Source organism: Anolis sagrei, chromosome 10, assembly GCF_037176765.1.
Source record: "Anolis sagrei isolate rAnoSag1 chromosome 10, rAnoSag1.mat, whole genome shotgun sequence".
NCBI classification, from domain to species: Eukaryota; Metazoa; Chordata; class Lepidosauria; order Squamata; family Dactyloidae; genus Anolis; species Anolis sagrei.
Window position 1 is genome coordinate 35,070,395 of NC_090030.1, and position 20,176 is coordinate 35,090,570.

At 45.0% G+C, this 20,176-nt stretch overlaps 1 protein-coding gene across 2 annotated transcripts in view; it reads left to right on the forward strand.

Annotated features, from left to right (window-relative positions):
• RNF128 (ring finger protein 128) overlaps window positions 1–19,254 on the forward strand; it is a 100,910-nt gene extending 81,656 nt beyond the window's left edge. For both annotated transcript variants that reach the window (XM_060756510.2, XM_060756511.2), the window contains exons 4-7: window positions 1,800–1,882; window positions 12,425–12,521; window positions 14,685–14,832; window positions 18,035–19,254. In XM_060756510.2, the coding sequence (XP_060612493.2) occupies window positions 1,800–1,882; window positions 12,425–12,521; window positions 14,685–14,832; window positions 18,035–18,156 (450 nt within the window). In that variant the 3' untranslated portion in view covers window positions 18,157–19,254. The remainder of the gene's footprint in view (window positions 1–1,799; window positions 1,883–12,424; window positions 12,522–14,684; window positions 14,833–18,034) is intronic.
• Window positions 19,255–20,176: the final 922 nt, after the last annotated feature.

Genomic DNA, 20,176 nt, shown 5'->3' on the forward strand with positions numbered 1-20,176 from the left:
TTTTGACATACAAACATATATAGACATACACAGAGGCTATTTAACTTTTTCTGACTACCAGGGGAGCTGACGCTTTCCTCGTCCATCTGCGACACTGGTGAAGCACTTCCGCATTCCCCGCATGCTTCCCCGCTGGAATGCTTTGCTGGAGTCTTCTTTATGGCCTCATAAATTAGTTAATTTAGCCTCCCCACACTTTTTAAGGTGGTACCTTATTTTCCTACTTGACAGATTCAACTGTCTTTTGGGTTGTAAAGGTCGACAACAGGCTACACAATTGGTTGGAAACCCACTCCAACCCAGGCTGGCTTCGAACTCATAACCTTTTTGGTCAGAGTGATCTTAATGCAGCTGACACTCAGCCAGCTGCACCACAATCCCAGTGTAGAACAGGAATGGGCCAACTTGTGCACTCTCCAGGTGTCTTGGACTTCAACTCCCACCATTCCTCACAGCCTCAGGCCCCTTCCTTTTTTCCCCTCAGCTGCTTAAGCATGAGTACAAGACTTTCCCAAAGATCTTAGACATAGTCATGAACATGGAACAAGAGCCAAGAGCCACACAATAACACAGTGTTGCCTGATCTGACTCTTAAGAAAACAATCCTTTTATTTAAGAACCATAGAGCCACAAAGTCCAAAATACCTGGAAGGCCGAAGTTTGCTCATGCCCACCCTACAGTATCAAAGCTTAAGCAACTGAGGGGGAAAAGGAAAGGGCCAGAGGCTGTTAGGAATGGTGGGAGTTGAAGGCCGGAATTGGCCCATGCCTGCTGTAGAGGAAGCTTCCTTGCACTCCACAAAGGCAACAGAACCTGATTTGGTTATGGGCCGAGCACTCAGCTTAAGCGGCTTGGGGGGGGGGGGGCTGAGGCTTTTAGGAATTGTGGGAGTTGAAGTCCAAAACACCTGGAGGACCGAAGTTGGTCTGTGCCTGGTGTAGAGGAAGCTTCCTTGCACTCCGCACAGACAACAGAGCCTGATGTTGGTTATGGGCCCAGCACTCAGCTTAAGCGGCTGGGTGGGAAAGGAAAGGGCCTGAGGCTGTTAGGAATTGTGGGAGTTGAAGTCCAAGACACCTGGATGGCTGAAATTGGTCTGTGCCTGCTGTAGAGGAAGCTTCCTTACACTCTGCACAGACAACAGAACTTGAAATTGGTTATGGGCCCAGCACTCATCTTAAGTGGCTGGGTGGGAAAGGAAAGAGCCTGAAGCTGTTAGGAATTGTGGGAGTTGAAGTCCAAGACACCTGGAGGGCTGAAATTATCCCATGCCTGGCATAGGAGGTTGCAAAGCTGCGCCACAATCCCAGTAGTTGTTGGGATTTATAATTCACCTACAATCAAAGAGCATTCTGTACTCGACCAACAATAGAATTGGGTCAAACTTCCCACAGAGAATCCCAATGACCAACAGAAAATACTATGTTTTCTGATGGTCTTTGGCGACCCCTTTGACACCCCCTCACAAGCCCCTCAGGGGTCCCGACCCCCAGGTTGAGAAACACTGGTGTAGATGCACCCTTTTGTGGTATATCTCCTAACCATGCCTACCTTTGCTAAAGTTTAAAGTGTTTCTTTTTGTGGTCCGACAGTGCTGAGTATTGAGATTTATTTTGCATATTATTTGCATTTTGGAAAATGTGCGTTTTTTAATTAGAAAACTGTCATAGGCAATCAGCAGGCCAAAATGGAGCCAAGCACAGCCCACTCTCCCAACAGTTCTCACTTGCTGTATGCCATTCTGGTTATGCAAAAAAAGACCTCTTTTAACCATATACCTGGACTTTTTTTCCTTTAGGAAACGGGTCCTGATGCAGATAGCTGTGCTGTGTGTATTGAGGTGTACAAGCCAAACGATGTTGTGCGAATTTTAACCTGCAAGTAAGTTGATCCTTTCCTGCCCCCTGTTATACTTTCATACTATAAAATTTGTGATTTACATCCCTTGTCCCACCCTCTTTCTTCTTTTAACATACTCTTACAAGCTCACATTGCAAAGCTTGATTTAGTATTTGTTTACTTTTTGACAGTTTTTAAAATCCACATTAAAACAACTCTAATACAAAGCAAATATATAATTATTCTAGCTTTACCCGCCACGCGTTGCTGTGGCCAGCCTTCTCTCCCTCTTTCTCTGCTTCTTTCACTCCTTCCTTCATTCCGTTTTCTTCTTTCCTTTCTTCCTTCTCTACCTGTTTACTCCCTTCCTTAGCTGTTTGCTTTCATCCTTCCTTCTCCTTATTTCTTTCCTTCCCTGCGTCTTTCTCTCCTTCTTTCTCTTTTTCCTTTGCTGCGTCTTTCCTCCCTTCCCTTTTTTCTTTCCTTCTCTCCTCCTTCCTTCTGTGCCTCTTTCCTTCCTCCTCCCTTTTTCTTTTCCTTCCTCTTTGTCTCCTTTCTTCCCTTTCTTTCTCTTTCCTTCCTTCCTTTGTTCTGTAGTTCCATACTTCCTTTTCTTTCTTTCTTTCCTTCCTTCCTTCCTTCCCTCCCTTTCTCTTCTTCATTTGCTTTTTTTCCTCCCCTTTTCTTCTGTCCTTTCTTCCTTCCTTTCCTTCGTTCCTACACCTTCCCTTCCGCTCCTTCCTTCTTCCTTCCTTCCTTCTTTCCTTTCTCCCATCTCTCCCATGCTCCTACTCTCTTCTTTCTTTCTTTCCTCCTTTTCTTCCCTCATATACTTTCCCAACTTCTCCTTCCTTCCTAGGCCACGCTCGGTTTGGCATGGGGAAGGGGCGCGGCGTCGATGGGAGGGGGCGTGGCTTGCGCGGAGGGGGCGTGGTGCAGCCATGTGCACGCGCTGGGTGACTTGCACCGGGACTCCTATGCGCATGCTCCGTTTGGTTGTGTAATTGTGAGTTTGTTGTTATGGTTTTATTTTAGTTGTGATGAGTGTTGTGCATACCTTGTGGTTTGAGGTATGCGTACGCCAAGTTTGGTGATTTTTCGTCCGGGGTTTTTCGCGTTTTGCGGTCCCTAACGACGCCCTTTTGGATTTTATATATATAGATATTTACATCACATGTAATATTACTAATAATATTTCAATATAATAGTATAGTGCAATATAGTAATATATAATACTGATATTGTACTATGCTAATAATGTAATATACTAGCCGTCCCCTGCCAGGCGTTGCTGTGGCCCAGTCTCATGAGTTGGAAAGTAAACTAATGAGAAAGTTTTGGTTTCTAATATATGTAATTTCTTTGTGCTTGTGGGTAAACAGTATTTCTTGCTGTTTCTTTGCCAGTGTTGATGTGGAGAGTGTCCGGTTTGCCTTCTCTGGAACATGTCATATATTATTGTCCTTCTTTAGGGATCCTTTTCATATCTATGATACTATGTGTGTGTGTGTGTGAATCATATCTATGGCTGGATGGCTCTTTGTCAGGAGGGCTTTGATTACATTTTCTTGTCCTGGTGAAGAGAATTGGACTGGATGACCCTAAGTATTTTCTGTTGGTCATGGGGGTTCTGTGTGGGAAGTTTGCCCCAATTCTATTGTTGGTGAGGTTCAGAATGCTCTTTAATTGCAACTACAACTCCCAAATGACAAAATCAATTGCCTTCCCCGACCCCACCAGTATTCAAATTTGGGTGAATTGGGTATTTGTGCCAAATGTGTTCCAGCAAATGAAAATACATCCTGCATATCAGATATTTACATTACAATTCATAACAGTAGCAAAGTTACAGTTAGGAAAGAGCAACAAAAATAATTTTATGGTTGGGGGTCACCACAACATGAGGAACTGTAGTAAGGGGTCGCGGCATTAGGGAGGTTGAGGACCACTGACTTAGATGAAGGGTTACAAGGTGTGATCATCAAGTTTGCAGACGGGACCAAATTGGGAGGGAGAGCCAATACTCCAGAGGACAGGAGCAGGATTCAAAGGGATCTTGACAGATTAGGAGATGATTGGCCAAAACTAACAAAATGAAGTTCAACAGGGACAAATGCAAGATACTCCACTTTGGCAGGAAAAACAAAATGCAAAGATACTGAATGTGGGATGCCTGGCTTGAGAGTAGTACGTGTGGAAAAAATCTTGGAGTCCTCGTGGACAACAAGTTAAACCTGAACCAACAATGTGATGTGGCGGCAAACAAAGCCAATGGGATTTTGTCCTGCATCAAGAAGAGCATAGTGCCTAGATCTAGGGAAGTCCTGCTCCCCATTCTCTATTCCACTTTGGTTAGACCACACCTGGAATATTGTGTCCAATTCTGGGCACCACAATTCAAGAGAGATATTGACAAGCTGGAATGTGTCCAGAGGAGGGCGACTGAAATGATCAAGGGTCTGGAGAACAAGCCCTATGAGGAGCGGCTTAGGGAACTGGGCATGTTTAGCCTGAAGAAGAGAAGGCTGAGAGGAGATATGATAGCCATGTATAAATATGTGAGAGGAAGCTACAGGGAGGAGGAGGGAGCAAGCTTGTTTTCTGCTTCCTTGGAGACTAGGACGCAATGGAACAATGGCTTCAAACTACAAGAGAGGAGATTCCATCTGAACATTAGGAAGAACTTCCTGACTGTGTGAGCCGTTCAGCAGTGGAACTCTCTGCCCCGGAGTGTGGTCAAGGTTCCTTCTTTGGAAGCTTTTCAACAGAGGCTGGATGGCCATCTGTCAGGGGTGCTTTGAATGCAATATTCCTGCTTCTTGGCAGAATGGGGTTGGACTGGATGGCCCAGGAGGTCTCTTCCAACTCTTGGATTCTAGGATTCTATGAATGATCTGGGCATGCAAGTATGGATAAGTGACTATCGGAGTTGAGGGAGGTCTTTCTTTTGTGTTCTAGATGAAGACATTGACCTTTACTATGTCCTGAATGATAAATATTTTGGTTTCAAGCACATAAAACTGAAATTATTCTCAGTTGTGGTTGTCCTATAGGCTAATCTTTAACATAAATGAAGAGACTCAATAAGTAAGCTATGAACTATAAAAAAGAAGCTTTGGGGTTGACTGTAAAACGGAAATGAGGAGCCTGCCGCTTAAAGCCACTGACTAACCCAAACTTTGAGCTTGTCACAATAAAAAAAAAGGAAAATAACATTTAAAAGTCATCTGTGTGGGTCCAAAGTGTTCACCCTCCTGCTATGATAATAATATGATAATAATAATCTATATATTATTAATCTATATAAATAGATTATATATTATTAGTCTATATAAATAAAAATGTAATGTTCGTTTGTGGGATTCACAGAACTCAAAAAGCACTGGACGAATTGACACCAAATTTGGACACAAGACACCTAACAACCCAATGTATGTCCTTCACTCCAAAAAAACCCGATTTCGTCATTTGGAAGTTGTAGTTGCTGGGATTTATAGTTCACCTACAATCAAAGAGCATTCTGAACCCCATCAACAATTGAATTGAACCAAACTTGGCACACACAACTCCCATGACCAACAGAAAATGCTGGAAGGGTTTGGTGGGCGGTGTACTTTGGTTTTGGAGTTGTAGTTCTCCTCCATCCAGAGATCACTGTCGGCTCAAACAATGATGGATCTGGACCAAACTTTACACAAATACTCAGTATGCCCAAATGTGAACACTGGTAGAGTTTGGGGAAAATAGAATCTTGACATTTGGGAGTTGTAGTTGCCGGGATTTATAGTTCACCTGCAATCAAAGAGCATTCTGAACCCCACAAATAGAATTGGGTCAAACCTCCCATAGAGAACCCTCATGTGGGCCACAGCAACGCGTGGCAGGGGATGGCTAATAATAATAATAATAATAATAATAATAATCTTTATTTGTACCCCGCTACCATCTCTCCAAGGGACTCGGTGCGGCTTACATGAGGCCGAGCTGAAGATACATCAAACAAACATCAATAAACACAACATTAATAAACGATCAATAAAATACAAATCATATAAATCACATAAACAAAAACAATCAATGGTGACATATAACAATTTTAAAATGGCCGGGCCAAATGTAATAGATTAAAATGAAAATATGCTGACGTGAAGAAGGTATCCATCTATTTGTACTCAATGGAAATGGTTCATTCATTCCATCACTCCCAGGGCTTTGTGGGTTTGTTTTGTGTCTAATTTGGGCAGGTGTTGTGGCTAGAAAATGACTCATGAGTGCACACAATGACTTAATTTAATTGAGGACAGGTTATTCGTTCTCTTACGCGCTGCAGAAACCAACCATTCTGGGTACAAGTATGCCTTGGGTATCATAAGTTTAGGAAATACCATATTACTTGTTTAGACAGATTCTTCCGCAAACTGTTGCTTGAGGCAAAATATATGATTTGCTGTAGTTGTCCTAAAGGAATCTATATGGTGACTAGAAACTCTGCTTAAGCTGCTAAATCACACAGGTTCCTGAAGACAGAGAAGAGGAACTATTTCCATACAAGATGAATAAAATGTGATTTATTGATTTATTTATGACATTTATATCCTGCCCTTCTCACGCCAAAGGGGACTTAGAGCGGGTTACAGGTTATATGCACATACAATATATTATATTATTGGTATTCTATATTGCTGGATTGTACTATACCATTATACTGCAATATTATTAGTAATATTACATGTTAGGCTTGTTTGATCATGTCCGTTAGTTTCTAAAGTCATTAAGAATTCATATTTAAATTAGCTTCAAACCTATTTCGAGCCATGCAGGAATAGTGTGAGGAGTAATTAAGAATCGAAACAATTTTTCCAATTTTCGTAATGATTTTCGTATGTCTGGTGCAAGTTTTACAATCTCGCAGTTTCTCTTCCCTCCCCAGTAGCAAGCTGCACATTTACCCCACTTCCTAAGCGATGAATTTCCTCTCTCTCTCCCCTCCTGCTGGCCACCTTTGCTCTGCTGCTTCCCTCCTCTTTCCTCATGCTTCTTCTTGCCTCCGTCTGGGCTGCACTGGGCTTCCTTCCTTCCTTCCTTCCTCCTTTCCTTCCTTCCTTCTTTCCTTCCTTCCTTCTTTCCTTCCTTCCTTCCTTCCTCCTTTTCTTTCTTCCCTCCTTCCTCCCTCCCTCCCTCCCTCCCTCCCTCCCTTCTTTCCTTCCTTCCTTCCTTCCTTCCTTCCTTCCTTCCTTCCTTCCAGCTGGCAAATCCCACATTCCCCACTCCCTCCTCTTTCTCCTGGCATCCTTCTTGCCCAAAATTTCTCATTACTTTATTTTTCATACCATCACTCTATGCCACAGGAATGCGTTGCCAGGTACAGCTAGTATAGGTAAAGGTAGTCCCCTGACATTAAGTCCAGTCATGTCTGCCTCTGGGGTGTGGTGCTCATCTCCATTTCTAAGCCGAAGAGCCAGCGTTGTCCGTAGACACCTCCAAGGTCATGTGGCCGGCATGACTGCATGGAGCGCCCTTACCTTCCCGCCGGAGCGGTACCTATTGATCTACTCACATTTGCATGTTTTCAAACTGCTAGGTTGGCAGAAGCTAGGGCTGACAGCGGAAGCTCACGCCGCTCCCCGGAATCAAACCTGCGACCTTTCGATCAACAAGCTCAGCAGCTCAGTGCTTTAACCCACTGCGCCACCGGGGGCTCTACAGCTAGTATAATATAATATAATATAATATAATATATACAATTATAATATAATATAATAATATAGTAATATAATATGTAATATAATGATACAGTAATATTATATATATATATATATTATATTATAGTATTGTATATTATATTATTATATATTATATTATATTATATTATAATACTAGCTTGGGGACCCGGCGTTGCCCGGGTTATTATAGATAGTGGGTAATGGCGGTTCTGTATGCCAAGTTTGGTCTGTATTGGTCATTGGATGACGGTTGCATTGTTTTCAGGAAGTGAGTGAAGGTACTTGAAGTCCCATTGTCCATGGTCAACCCTCCTCCAAACAGCAGCAGGATATAGAGTGGGTCATGGGGGCTCTGTGTGCCAAGCTTGGTCTTTATCAGTCATTGGTTCAGGGTTGCAGTGGTTTCAGTAAGTGAGTAAAGGTACTGCAAGTCCCATCATCCATGGTCAACCCTCCTCCAAACAGCATCGGTATGTAGAGTGGGTTATGGGGGCTCTGTGTGCCAAGTTTGGTCTTGATCAGACATTAGATGAGGGTTGCAGCAGTCTTGGGAAGGGAGTGGAGGTACTTGAAGTCCCATCATCCATGGTCTGTCCTCCTTGAAAGTGCACCAGGATGTAGAGTGGGTCATGGGGACTCTGTGTGCCAAGTTTGGTCTGGATCAGTCATTGGCAGGGGTCTCAGTGGTCTCAGGAAGTGAGTGAAGTGACTTCAAGTCCCATCATCCATCTCCAAAAAAAAAAAAGCCGGCACATACACCGCCACACATCCGCCGCATACAAGTTTTGACTTTTATTATATACTAGCTTGGGGACCCGGCGTTGCCCGGGTTATTAGAGAAAGTGGGTAATGGTGGTTCTGTATGCCAAGTTTGGTCTTTATTGGTCTTTGGATAATGGCTGCATTATTTTCAGGAAGTGAGTGAAGGTACTTGAAGTCCCATCATCCATGGGCCATCCTCCTACAAACAGCAGCAGGATATAGAGTGGGTCATGGGGGCTCTGTGTGACAAGTTTGGTCTTTATCAGTCATTAGATGAGGGTGGCAGTGGTGTCAGTAAGTGAGTGAAGGTATTGCAAATCCCATCATCCAAAGTCCATCCCCTTTCAAACTGCAGCAGGATGTAGAGTGGAGCATGGGGGCTCTGTGTGCCAAGTGTGGTCTTGATTGGTCATTAGAAGAGGGTTGCAGCAATCTTTGGAAGGGAGTGGAGGTACTTGAAGTCCCATCATCCATGGTCTGTCCTCCTCCAAACTGCAGCAGGATGTAGAGTAGGTCATTGGAGCTCCATGTGCCAAGTTTAGTCTTGATTAGTCATTGGCGAGGGTCTCAGTGGTCTCAGGAAGTGAGCAAAGGTACTGCAAGTCCCATCATCCATCTCCAAAGTTTTCCAAATAACACCAGGACGTAAAGTGGGTCATGAGAGGTCTATGTGCCAAGTTTGGTCTTGATCTGTCATTGGATGAAGTTTGCAGAGGTCTCAGAATGTGAGTGAAGATACTGGAAGTTCCATCATTCATTGTCCACCCTTCTCCAAAACTGCAGCAGGATGTAGAGTGGGTCATGGGGGCTCTGTGTGCCAACTTTGGTCTTGATTGGTCATTAGATGAGTTTTGTAGCAGTCTTGGGGAGTGGAGGTACTTGAAGTCCCATCATCCATGGTCTGTCGTCCTCCAAACTGCTCCAGGATGTAGAGTGGGTCATTGAAGCTCCATGTGCCAAGTTTAGTCTTGATGAGTCATTGGTGAGGGTCTCAGTGGTCTCAGGAAGTGAGTGAAGTGACTGCAAGTCCCATCATCCATTGTCAAATTTTTCCAAATCGCACCAGGATGTAGAGTGAGTTATGCGGGCTCTCCTGATCCATCATTGTTGGCAGTTATAATGGTCTTAGGAAGGGAGTGCAGGTATTGCAAGTCCCATCGTCCATGGTGCATCCTCCTTCAAACTGCACCTGGATGTAGAGTGCGTCATGGAGACTCAGTGTGCCAAGTTTGGTATTTATTGGTTATTTGGATGAGGGTTGCAGTGGTCTGAAGAATTGAGCAATGGTACTGCAAGTCCCATAATCCACGGTCCATCCCCGGCCAAACCACACCAGGACGTAAAGTGGGTCATGAGAGGTCTCTGTGCGAAGTGTGGTCCTGATCAGTCATTGGATAAGGTTAACAGCGGTCTCAGAATGTGAGTGGTAGTACTGCAAGTCCCATCATCCATGGTTCACCCTCCTCCAAACTGCAGTAGGATGTAGAGTGGGTGATGGGGGCTCTGTGTGCCTATTTCGGTCTGTATTGGGAGTGTTCTGACCCAGCCCCCGGCCTTTCCTTTCCTCTCTTTGTCATCTCGGAATGTTGGATTTGAGGCTGGCCAATCAGAGACCATATGCAAATTTCCTTCTGTCATGCCCCGTTTCTGCCATGAACCCTCTTCTCCACCAGGGGCTCCTCTTGAAGCTGGCCAATCAGAGACCATATGCAAATAGCACCACTGCGGCAGCCAATCCGAATGTTGGAACTTTCAGGCTGGCCAATCAAAACGCTGGCACATACACCGCCCTATGTCCTTCCTCTGTCCGATACAAACAAACACTCTTCTTTATTATATACTAGCTTGGGTACCCGGCGCTGCCCGGGTTATTAGAGAAAGTGGGTAATGGCGGTTCTGTATGCCAAATTTGGTCTTTATCAGTCATTGGATGAGGGTGCCAGTGGTTTCAGTAAGTGAGTGAAGGTACTGCAAGTCCCATCATCCAAAGTCCATCCTCCTCCAAACTGCAGCAGGATGTAGAGTGGGTCATGGGGGCTCTGTGTGCCAAGTTTGGTCTTGATTGGTCATTAGATGAGGGTTGCAGCAATCTTGGGAAGGGAGTGGAGTTACTTGAAGTCCCATCATCCATGGTCGGTCCTCCTCGAAAGTGCACCAGGATGTAGAGTGGGTCATGGGGACTCTGTGTGCCAAGTTTGGTCTTGATCAGTCATTGGCGAGGGTCTCAGTGGTCTCAGAAAGTGAGTGAAGTTACTGCAAGTCCCATCACCCATTTCCAAATTTTTCAAAACAACACCAGGATGTAAAGTGGGTCATGAGAGGTCTATGTGTCAAGTTTGGTCTTGATCAGTCATTGATGAGGTTAACAGCGGTCTCAGAACGTGAGTGAAGGTACTGAAAGTCCCATCATCCATGGTCAACCCTCCTCCAAAACTGGAGCAATATGTAGAGTTCGTCATGGGGGCTCTGTGTGCCAAGTTTGGTCTTGATTGGTCATTAGATGTGGATTGCAGCAGTCTTGGGGAGTGGAGGTAATTGAAGTCCCATCATTCATGGTCTGTCCTCCTCGAAAGTGCACTAAGATGTAGAGTGGGTTATGGGGGCTCTGTGTGTCAATTTGGCCTTGATTGGTCATTGGATGAGGGTTACAGTGGTTTCAGTAAGTGAGCAAAGATACTGCAAGTCCCATCATCCATGGCCCATCCCCCTTAGAACTGCATCAGGATGTAGAGTGGGCCATGAGTACTCTGTGTGCCAAGTTTGGGCCTGGTCTCTGATTTGTAGGGGCTACAATGTTCTGTGGGAAGTGAATCGGGTGAAGGTACTGCAAATCCCATCATTAGTGGCCCATCCTGCCCTGAACCGCACTGGAAGTCCCATCATCCATCGTCCCTCCTTCTCCAATCAGCATCGGGATGTAGAGTGGGTCAAGGGGGCTCTGTGTGCCAAGTTTGGTCTTGATCGGTCATTAGATGAGGGTTGCAGCAGTCTTGAGAAGGGAGTGAAGGTACTTGAAGTCCCATCATCCATGGTCTGTCTTCCTTGAAAGTGTACCAGGATGTAGAGTGGGTCATGGGGACTCTGTGTGCCATATTTGGTCTTGATCAGTCATTGGCGAGGGTCTCAGTGGTCTCAGGAAGTGAGTGAAGTGACTGCAAGTCCCATCATCCAGTCAAATTCTTCCAAACCGCACCAGGATGTAGAGTGGGTCATGCGGGCTCTCAATGTAAATTGTGGTTCTGATCCATCATTGTTGTCAGTTGCAATGGTCTTAGGAAGGGAGTGCAGGTATTGCAAGTCCCATTGTCCATGGTGCATCCTCCTCCAAACTGCACCAGGATGTAGAGTGGGTCATGGAGACTCAGTGTGCCAAGTGTGGTCTGTATTGGTAATGTTCTGACTGAGCCCCTGGCCTTTTCCTTTCCTCTCTTAGTCATCTCGGAATCTTGGAATTGAGACTGGCCAATCAGAGACCATATGCAAATTTTCTTCTCATGTCCCCGTTTCTGTCATGAACTCTTTTCTCCACCAGGGGCTCCTATTGAAGCTGGCCAATCAGAGACCATATGCAAATAGCGCCACAGCGGCAGCCAATCAGAACGCTGGCACATACTCCTCCCTCCACACTTTTGTCCTCCGCATACAAGTTTTGACTTTTATTATATACATAGATATAGATATAGATATAGATATAGATTATTATAATATTATATATTATATTATTGTATATTATATTATATATTATATTACTATATTATTATATTATATTGTATTATATTATATTATATGTTATAATTGTATAGTATATTATATTAATATAATTGTATATTAAAGCACCCCTGACAGATGGCCATCTATTCTTAATAATAATAAATATGCTGTGTATTGTCGAAAGCTTTCATGGCTGGAATCCATGAGTTGTTGTAGGTTTTTCCGGGCTATATGGCCAATTTTTTGCCTCCAGAACATGGCCATACAGCCCGGAAAAACCTACAACAACCCATAAATATGCTGTGTTTGTGATGTTTGGATTACGTTTTACTTTTAGAAAGCACTTTTCCTCAGCTCATAATTCTGTTTTGTTTACCTTCCTTTTCAGTCATCTCTTCCACAAGAACTGTATCGACCCCTGGCTGCTGGAGCACAGAACGTGTCCCATGTGTAAATGCGACATACTCAAAGCTCTCGGAATCGAGGTAAAGCTATAGTTCCTACTCACAGGCACAATCACCTGACTTCCTGGACTTTTGATTGCGTTACTAAGCTTGATAAGTTGTCATTAAGGCAAACTCAGCGGAAAAGCGACTCCACTGCTGATTAGAAGGCAAAGTATGTGCGTCTCATTACATGTCATTGACATTACATTCCAGCGCTGAACAAATTCCAGTGCTAAAGGTTTGGTTGTTGGGTGTAGTGTCTGGGTAAGAATGTTTACCCTACAGAAAAATGAAGATAAATGTATTGTGTATATGTCTGTATAAGTCAAGGGCAGGTTTTGGAGCCAGAACTTTGGATTTAGCTTTGCGGACCTTTTCCCTACAGGTGTTGGCTATTTGTTTGAATTCTTCTTTGGTGATTTCTCCCTTTCTCCACTTCTTGCGCATGTCTCTTTTGTGTCTTAGCACAGTTAGAAGTTCTTTGGACATCCATTCTGGCTTCTTTGCACTTGTCCTATTTTTTTCTCTTTGTTGGCACGGTTTGCAATTGCGCCTTGAGTATTTCACTCTTGAGAAACTCCCATCCATCCGTAACTCCCTTGTCTTTTAGTATCTGTGTCCACGGAATGCTGCTCAGTGTTTCCTTCATTTTTTGGAAATCTGCTCTCCTAAAGTCCAAAATGCGGGTTTGACTTGTCTTAGTTTCAGCCTTCCTTTGTACCTCAAATTGCAGGAGCACATATAATGGTATAGTGCAATATAGTAATATATACTGATATTGTACTATGCTAATAATATAATATATGACCCAAGGATAAGTCAGAGCTGCCCCTCGACTCTGGAACTCCCTTCTTCTTCCCAAAGAAACCAGAATGAGTCTCCTTATGGAGAGAAAGAGCAGAATATAAATAAACATCAATAATAATAATAATAATGGCCCACTCCCTGCTATCCTTCGGGGCAGCCTCAGGTCTTTTTATTCAGGCAGGCTTCCATTATTTATTTATTTGCGGCATTTATATGCCGCCCTTCTCACCCCGAAGGGAACTCAGAGCGGCTTACAATATATATTTTCATACAATATATTATAGTATTAGCATAGTACAATATCAGTATATATTACTATATTGCACTATACCATTATATGTGCTCCTGCAATTTGAGGTACAAAGTTAAGGCCGAAACTAAGACAAGTCAAACCCGCATTTTGGACTTTAGGAGAGCTGATTTCCAAAAAAATGAAGGAAACACTGAGCAGCATTCCGTGGACACAGATACTAAAAGACAAGGGAGTTACGGATGGATGGGAGTTTCTCAAGAGTGAAATACTCAAGGCGCAATTGCAAACCGTGCCAACAAAGAGAAAAAGTAGGACAAGTGCAAAGAAGCCAGAATGGATGTCCAAAGAACTTATAACTGTGCTAAGACACAAAAGAGACATGCACAAGAAGTGGAAAAAGGGAGAAATCACCAAAGAAGAATTCAAACAAATAGCCAACACCTGTAGGGAAAAGGTCCGCAAAGCTAAAGCACAAAACGAGCTCAGGCTTGCCAGGGACATTGATAAGGGCCATGTATAAATATGTGAGAGGAAGCCACAGGGAGGAAGAGAGGGAGCAAGCTTGTTTTCTGCTTCCCTGAAGACTAGGACATGAAACAATGGCTTCAAACTACAAGAAAGGAGATTCCATCTGAACATGAGGAAGATACATAGCTATCATATCTCCTCTCAGCCTTCTCTTCTTCAGGCTAAACATGCCCAGCTCCTTAAGCCACTCCTCATAGGGCTTGATCATTTTAGTCGCCCTCTTCCTCTGGACACATTCCAGCTTGTCAATACCTCTCTTGAACTGTGAGAGCCGTTCAGCAGTAGAACTCTCTGCCCCAGAGTGTGGTGGAGGCTCCTTCTTTGGAGGGTTTTAAACAGAGGCTGGATGGCCATCTGTCAGGGGTGCTTTGAATGCAATATTCCTGCTTCTTGGCAGAATGGGGTTGGACTGGATGATGGCCCATGAGGTCTCTTCCAACTCTAGGATTCTATGATTCTACTTTCCGGACATCCCTCGTGCATCTTGCAAAGCCTCTCTAGTGTCAGATTGGAATCAGTTTGTTTGGATAAAATATTTAATAGGCTTGTGCATGAGTATATACACAATAGTACTAACAAAACCCTCTCCTTTGTGTTCAATGTCCTTGGCACAGGTGGATATTGAAGACGGAGCAGAGTCCGTCCAACCCACCGAACCCTCGCCTCCGGAAGCGGACAATCATAGCGAGACGGCATCGTCGGGCTACGCGTCCGTTCAGGGAGCTGATGAGCCTGCTCCAGAGGAATCTGCCCATTCGGAGAGTAAGTGGAGCATTCATTGCTTTGCAGGTTACGCTGTCGCTTTCTGGTTTTTCCTGTTTGGAAATAGTAACATGTCAGAGTGTTTTATCATCATCGTTATTATTTGCTTGGCCTTTGAAATGAAGCCTTAGCTCAGATGTGTGCAAACTTGGGACCTTCAGGTGTTTTGGACTCCAACTCCCACCATTCCTAACAGCCTCAGGCCCCTTCCTTTTCCCCCTCCGCCGCTTAAGCCTGAGCAGAGGCGGCCCTAGGTAATTTTCAACGGTAAACAAATAGTATTTTGGCATCCCCCCCCCCCCACACCAATCATTGATATATATTTTCTGTTTGTCATGGGAGTTCTGTGTGCCATATTTGGTTCAATTACATCATTGGTGGAGTTCAGAATGCTCTTTGATTGTAGGTGAACTATACATCCCAGTAACTGGAATGTATAGTTCCCTTGCCTGGCCCGCTTTGGGTCCGGAGACGTGCCTGAAGACCCCGGCATGTGCACCAAAAGTCACCTCTTCTCCTGACTTTCTCCTCAGCCATTGGGACCGATATAAAGAGAGAGAGGGAGAGGTGGAGATGTCCACCTTTCCTGAAGGAAGGCGCAAAAACAAAGGAGGGAGCGGAGGTGGGAGATACCTCCAACCGGAGGGGCTCTCTCTCTCTCTCTCTCTCTCACTTGGTCCCAATGGCTGAAGAGAAAGTCAGGAGAAGAGGCGACTTTTGGTGTGCACGCTGGGGTCTTCAGACACGCCTCCGGACCCAAAGCAGGCCAGGTGCGGCGGCTCCGCCCCTTGGCCCACCCGCAGATTGGGGAGAGGAGAGGAGGCGGGTGGAGCGCCGGGGGATCGGGAAAGGGAGCCGGTCATGGGGAAGGGATCGAACGTGGAGAACGATTGAGCGCCGGCTCTGCTCGCGCACCCGGTGGCCGGGTGGAGCAGGAACGAGAGGGGCAAGGCGAGGCTCAAGGGCCCGGACCCTTTGGGAAGAGGATCGCCCGGCAGCGAGGCAAGAAAGCCGAGGCTCCCCCCGGACTTCTAGGGCTGTTGTGAGCTGAGGGGGACGCTCCTCAAGTGGCGGTCGAGGGGCATTTACAGAGGCGCCTCTGCACCCCTGGCAAAAAAAGTGTTCTGCGACCTCTTACTTCGCGTAATGGACGAGCCGCCCCTGGTGAGGCTGTTAGGAATGGTGGGAGTTGGAGTCCAAATGCATCTGAGATATTGAAAAGAGTCCTGGTATTTGGCGCCACCTGCTGGGTGCCTGACAATTAATCAACTGGAGTGCTGTGGTTTTGGCTGTGAATAGGTTTTAGTGATCCTTAGTGATCCACATTCTTTCTATTATTCATGTTGACTGAGTGAAATTGTCCTTTGCAAAAGCCTAAGATAAGATTGGGGCCAAAATCTTTTTCAGTTCCCCATCATTCTACTTTTGTCCCAAATTACGTGAACCAAAATATTTCTAGTTTGTTCAAATAATAATATTAATAATAATCAATATAAATAATAATGTAATGTTCGTTTGTGGAATTAACATAACTCAAAAACCACTGGACGAAGTGACACAAAATTTGGACACAAGACACGTATTAGGCCAATAAATGACCATCACTCATAAAATACTGGAAAACACAGCAAAAGAGAAAAAGCCATTTAAAAAAATTACAACACATGCACAAAACCACACATATACACAGACTTGGTGACAACAACCCGTGGCACGGGACAGCTAATAATAATAATAATAATAATAATAATAATAATAATAATAAAGCTGATACGATATGAGAATTTAGAGATCGAACTGCAAAGACTCTGGCACAAGCCAGTAAAGGTGGTCCCAGTGGTGATTGGTACACTAGGTGCAGTGCCTAAAGACCTTGGCCTGCACTTAAAAACAATCCTACCATCTGCCAGCTGCAAAAGGCCACCTTACTGGAATCTGCACACATTATTCGCCTATACACCACACAGCCCTAGACACTTGGGAAGTGTCCGACACGTGATCCAATTCAGCAGCCAGCAGAGTGTCTGCTATGGACTCATCTTGCTGTGTTTGTAATGATGATGATGATGATGATAATGATAATAGACACTTGGGAAGTGTCCAACATGTGATCCCATTCAACAGCCAGCAGAGTGTCTGCTATGGACTCATCTTGTTGTGTTTCTAATAATAATAATAATAACAACAACAACAACAACAACAACAATAAAGCTGATACAATATGAGAATTTAGAAATTGAACTGCAAAGACTGTGGCACAAGCCAGTAAAGGTGGTCCCAGTGGTGATTGGCACACTGGGTGCAGTGGCTAAAGACCTTGGCCTGCACTTAAAAACAATTGGTGATGACAAAATTACCATCTGTCAGATGCAAAAGGCCACCCTGCTCGGATCTGCACGTATTATTCACTGATACATCACACAGTCCTAGACATTTGGTTCAATTCCATCACTGGTAGACTTCAGAATGCTCTTTGATTGTAGGTGAACTATAAATCCCAAGAACTATAACTCCGAAATGACACAATCAATTTTTTTTTTGAATGAAGGACATACATTGGGTTGTTAGGTGTCTTGTGTCCAAATTTGGTGACAATTCGCCCACTGGTTTTTGAGTTTTGTTAATCCCACAAACGAACATTACATTTTTATTTATATAGATTTAAAAGCTGGGAAAGCTCCAGGTCTGGACGGTCTGGGAACAGAATATTATAAAAGTTTTAGAGAAGTATTGCTTCCAAAATTATTAGAACTGTATAATGGAATAATGAAAGGAGATAAGATGCCAAAATCATGGAGGAAGTCATTAATAATATTGATACCAAAACCTGATAAAGATTTAACAGACCCAGGGTCATATAGGCCCATATAATTAGTTAATCATTATAATCAATAATAATTGCATGTGTAAGTATATTAAAAAAAAGATCAGTGTGGGTTTGTAAAAGGGCGACAAATGTCAAATTTGATAGGGAGAGTTGCCAAGTTTCCAACAGACCTCACGACCTCTGAGGATGCCTGCCATAGATGTGGGCAAAACATCAGGAGAGAATGCTTCTGAAACATGGCCAGACAGCCCAGAAAATTCACAGCAACCTAGTGATTCCAGCCATGAAGGCCTTCGAGAACACGTGGAATGCATGCAGCTTATTTCTGACAGTTCTGTCTAAGCTTGGTTTGTATTCCTTTTCTTTCTCCAAAAGACGACAACCTCCAGCTGGTGAACAACAACGCGCTGCAGCCTCCGCCCGTCGACGTGCTTCCGCATCTTGACAATCCGGCTTTTGAGGCCGACGAAGCACAAGCCCAGGAAGCAAAGTCTTAAAACGACTGTCGGGGACAAAACTGCTTATCCGCTTGACAAACTAATGACAAATCTGATGAGACGGGTGTAGCAACAACGTTGCCTTGATAATGCGATACACTTGCACCATTTTAAGATTGCGTTTCTCTGGATTGACTTTCCTATGAACTTACTTCCTGGTGGAAATAGCCGTGGCACTCTTCCACACATGCTTTCCTTTCGGTTTATGATAAAGTTTTAAGACCAAGGCATCGGAGCACAAACACTTTTTTTTTTTTGCATGCATGCCATGTAACTTAATTTATTGAAACTACAAAAATGGTTCAGTTGACCCTTTGGATCCAGGTCGGCAAAGTCAACGCCACAGCCCAATATTTTTAAGATAGCTACAACATGAATGTTCGAATGTTTGCATTGGTGTTATTTAATAATGCAGGGTCCCTGAACCAAAACTTCCACGGTTAAGTGGGCCCACCATATTGGTTTTTTTGGAGGCCTGCTGGTTTTAAATTAAGCATTTTCATTGAGTTAGGGCAGGCATGGGCAAACTAAGGCCCAGGAGCCAGATGCGGGTGCATACCTCAGGCCCTCCTCATTTTCCCTGTCCTCTTGAGATAAAGATGTCTACTGCATCCTTTTGCAGAAAGGACGGGGGAGGGAGGTACGCAGTAGCTGAGAGCTCTCTGGAGTGCTCTCAGCCACCACGTGTCTCATCCTCCTCCTGGCATAAAGATGTTGTGAACGGAGGAAGGCACGCAGCAGTCGAGAGGCCGAAGATTGAGGGAGGAGGATTGGGCCAACCGTCGCATGTCTTGTCCTCCTTCCAACATAAGGACAGTGCGAACAGCCCACAGAGGTGTTCTCAGATGTCGCCTGTCCAGCCTGAAGATCGAGGGAGGAGTATTGGGGAGGAGGATCAGGGAAATTGTTTCATGTCTTCATGGTGCTTATGCTGGGAGGACAGCTTTGGAAAGGCACGCAGCGGTCGAGAGCCCTCTGGAGTGCTCTCGGACATCACCTGTCTCACCCTCCTCCTGGCATAATGCTAAGAGGACAGCCTGGAGATCGAGGGAGGAGTATTGGGGAGGAGGATCTGGTAAATCGTTGCATGTCTTGTCCTCCTCCCGGTATAAGGACGGTGCGACCAGCCCTGTGCTTCTGCTGGGAGGACGGCTTGGGAAAGGCACGCAACAATCGAGAGCCCTCTCGAGGGCTCTCAGATGTCACCTGTCTTGCCCTCCTCCTGGCATAATGTTGAGAGGACAACCCAAAGAGGAGGATTGTCTCCTTCCTCCTGGCATAATGCTGAGAGGACAGCCTGAAGATCAAGGGAGGAGGATAGGGGCAATTGTCACATGTCTTGTCCTCCTGGCATAAGGACAGTGTGATCGGTCTTGTATTTATCCTGGGAGGACGGCTTGAGGAAGGCACACAGTGGTTGAGAGCCCTCTGGAGTGCTCTCAGACATCACCTGTCTCGCCCTCCTCCTGGCATAATGCTGAGAGGACAGCCTAAAGATCGAGAGAGGAGGATTGGGGCTATTGTCACATGTCTTATCTTCCTCCCGGCCTAAGGACGGTTAGAGTGGCCTTGCACATATGCTGGGAGGAAGGCACACAGAGGTTGAGAGACCTCTGAAGTGCTCTCAGACGTTGCCTGACTCACCCTCCTCCTGGCATAAGGCTGAGAGGACAGCCTAAAGATCGAGAGAGGAGGATTGGGGCTATTGTCACATGGCTTGTCCTCCTTCCGGCCTAAGGACGGTTAGAGCGGTCTTGTACTTATGCCGGGAGGAGGGCACACAGAGATTGAGAGCCCTATGGAGTGCTCTCGGATGTCACCTGTCTCGTCCTCCTCCTGGCATAATATTGAGAGGACAGCCCAAAGATCGAGGGAGGAGGATAGGGGCAACTGTTGCATGTCTTGTCTTCCTCCCAGCATAAGGATGGTGCAAGCGGCCTGGTACTTAGGCCAGGGGGAGGGCACACAGAGGTTGAGAGTCCTCTGGAGTGCTCTCAAGATGTCACCTGTCTCACTGTCC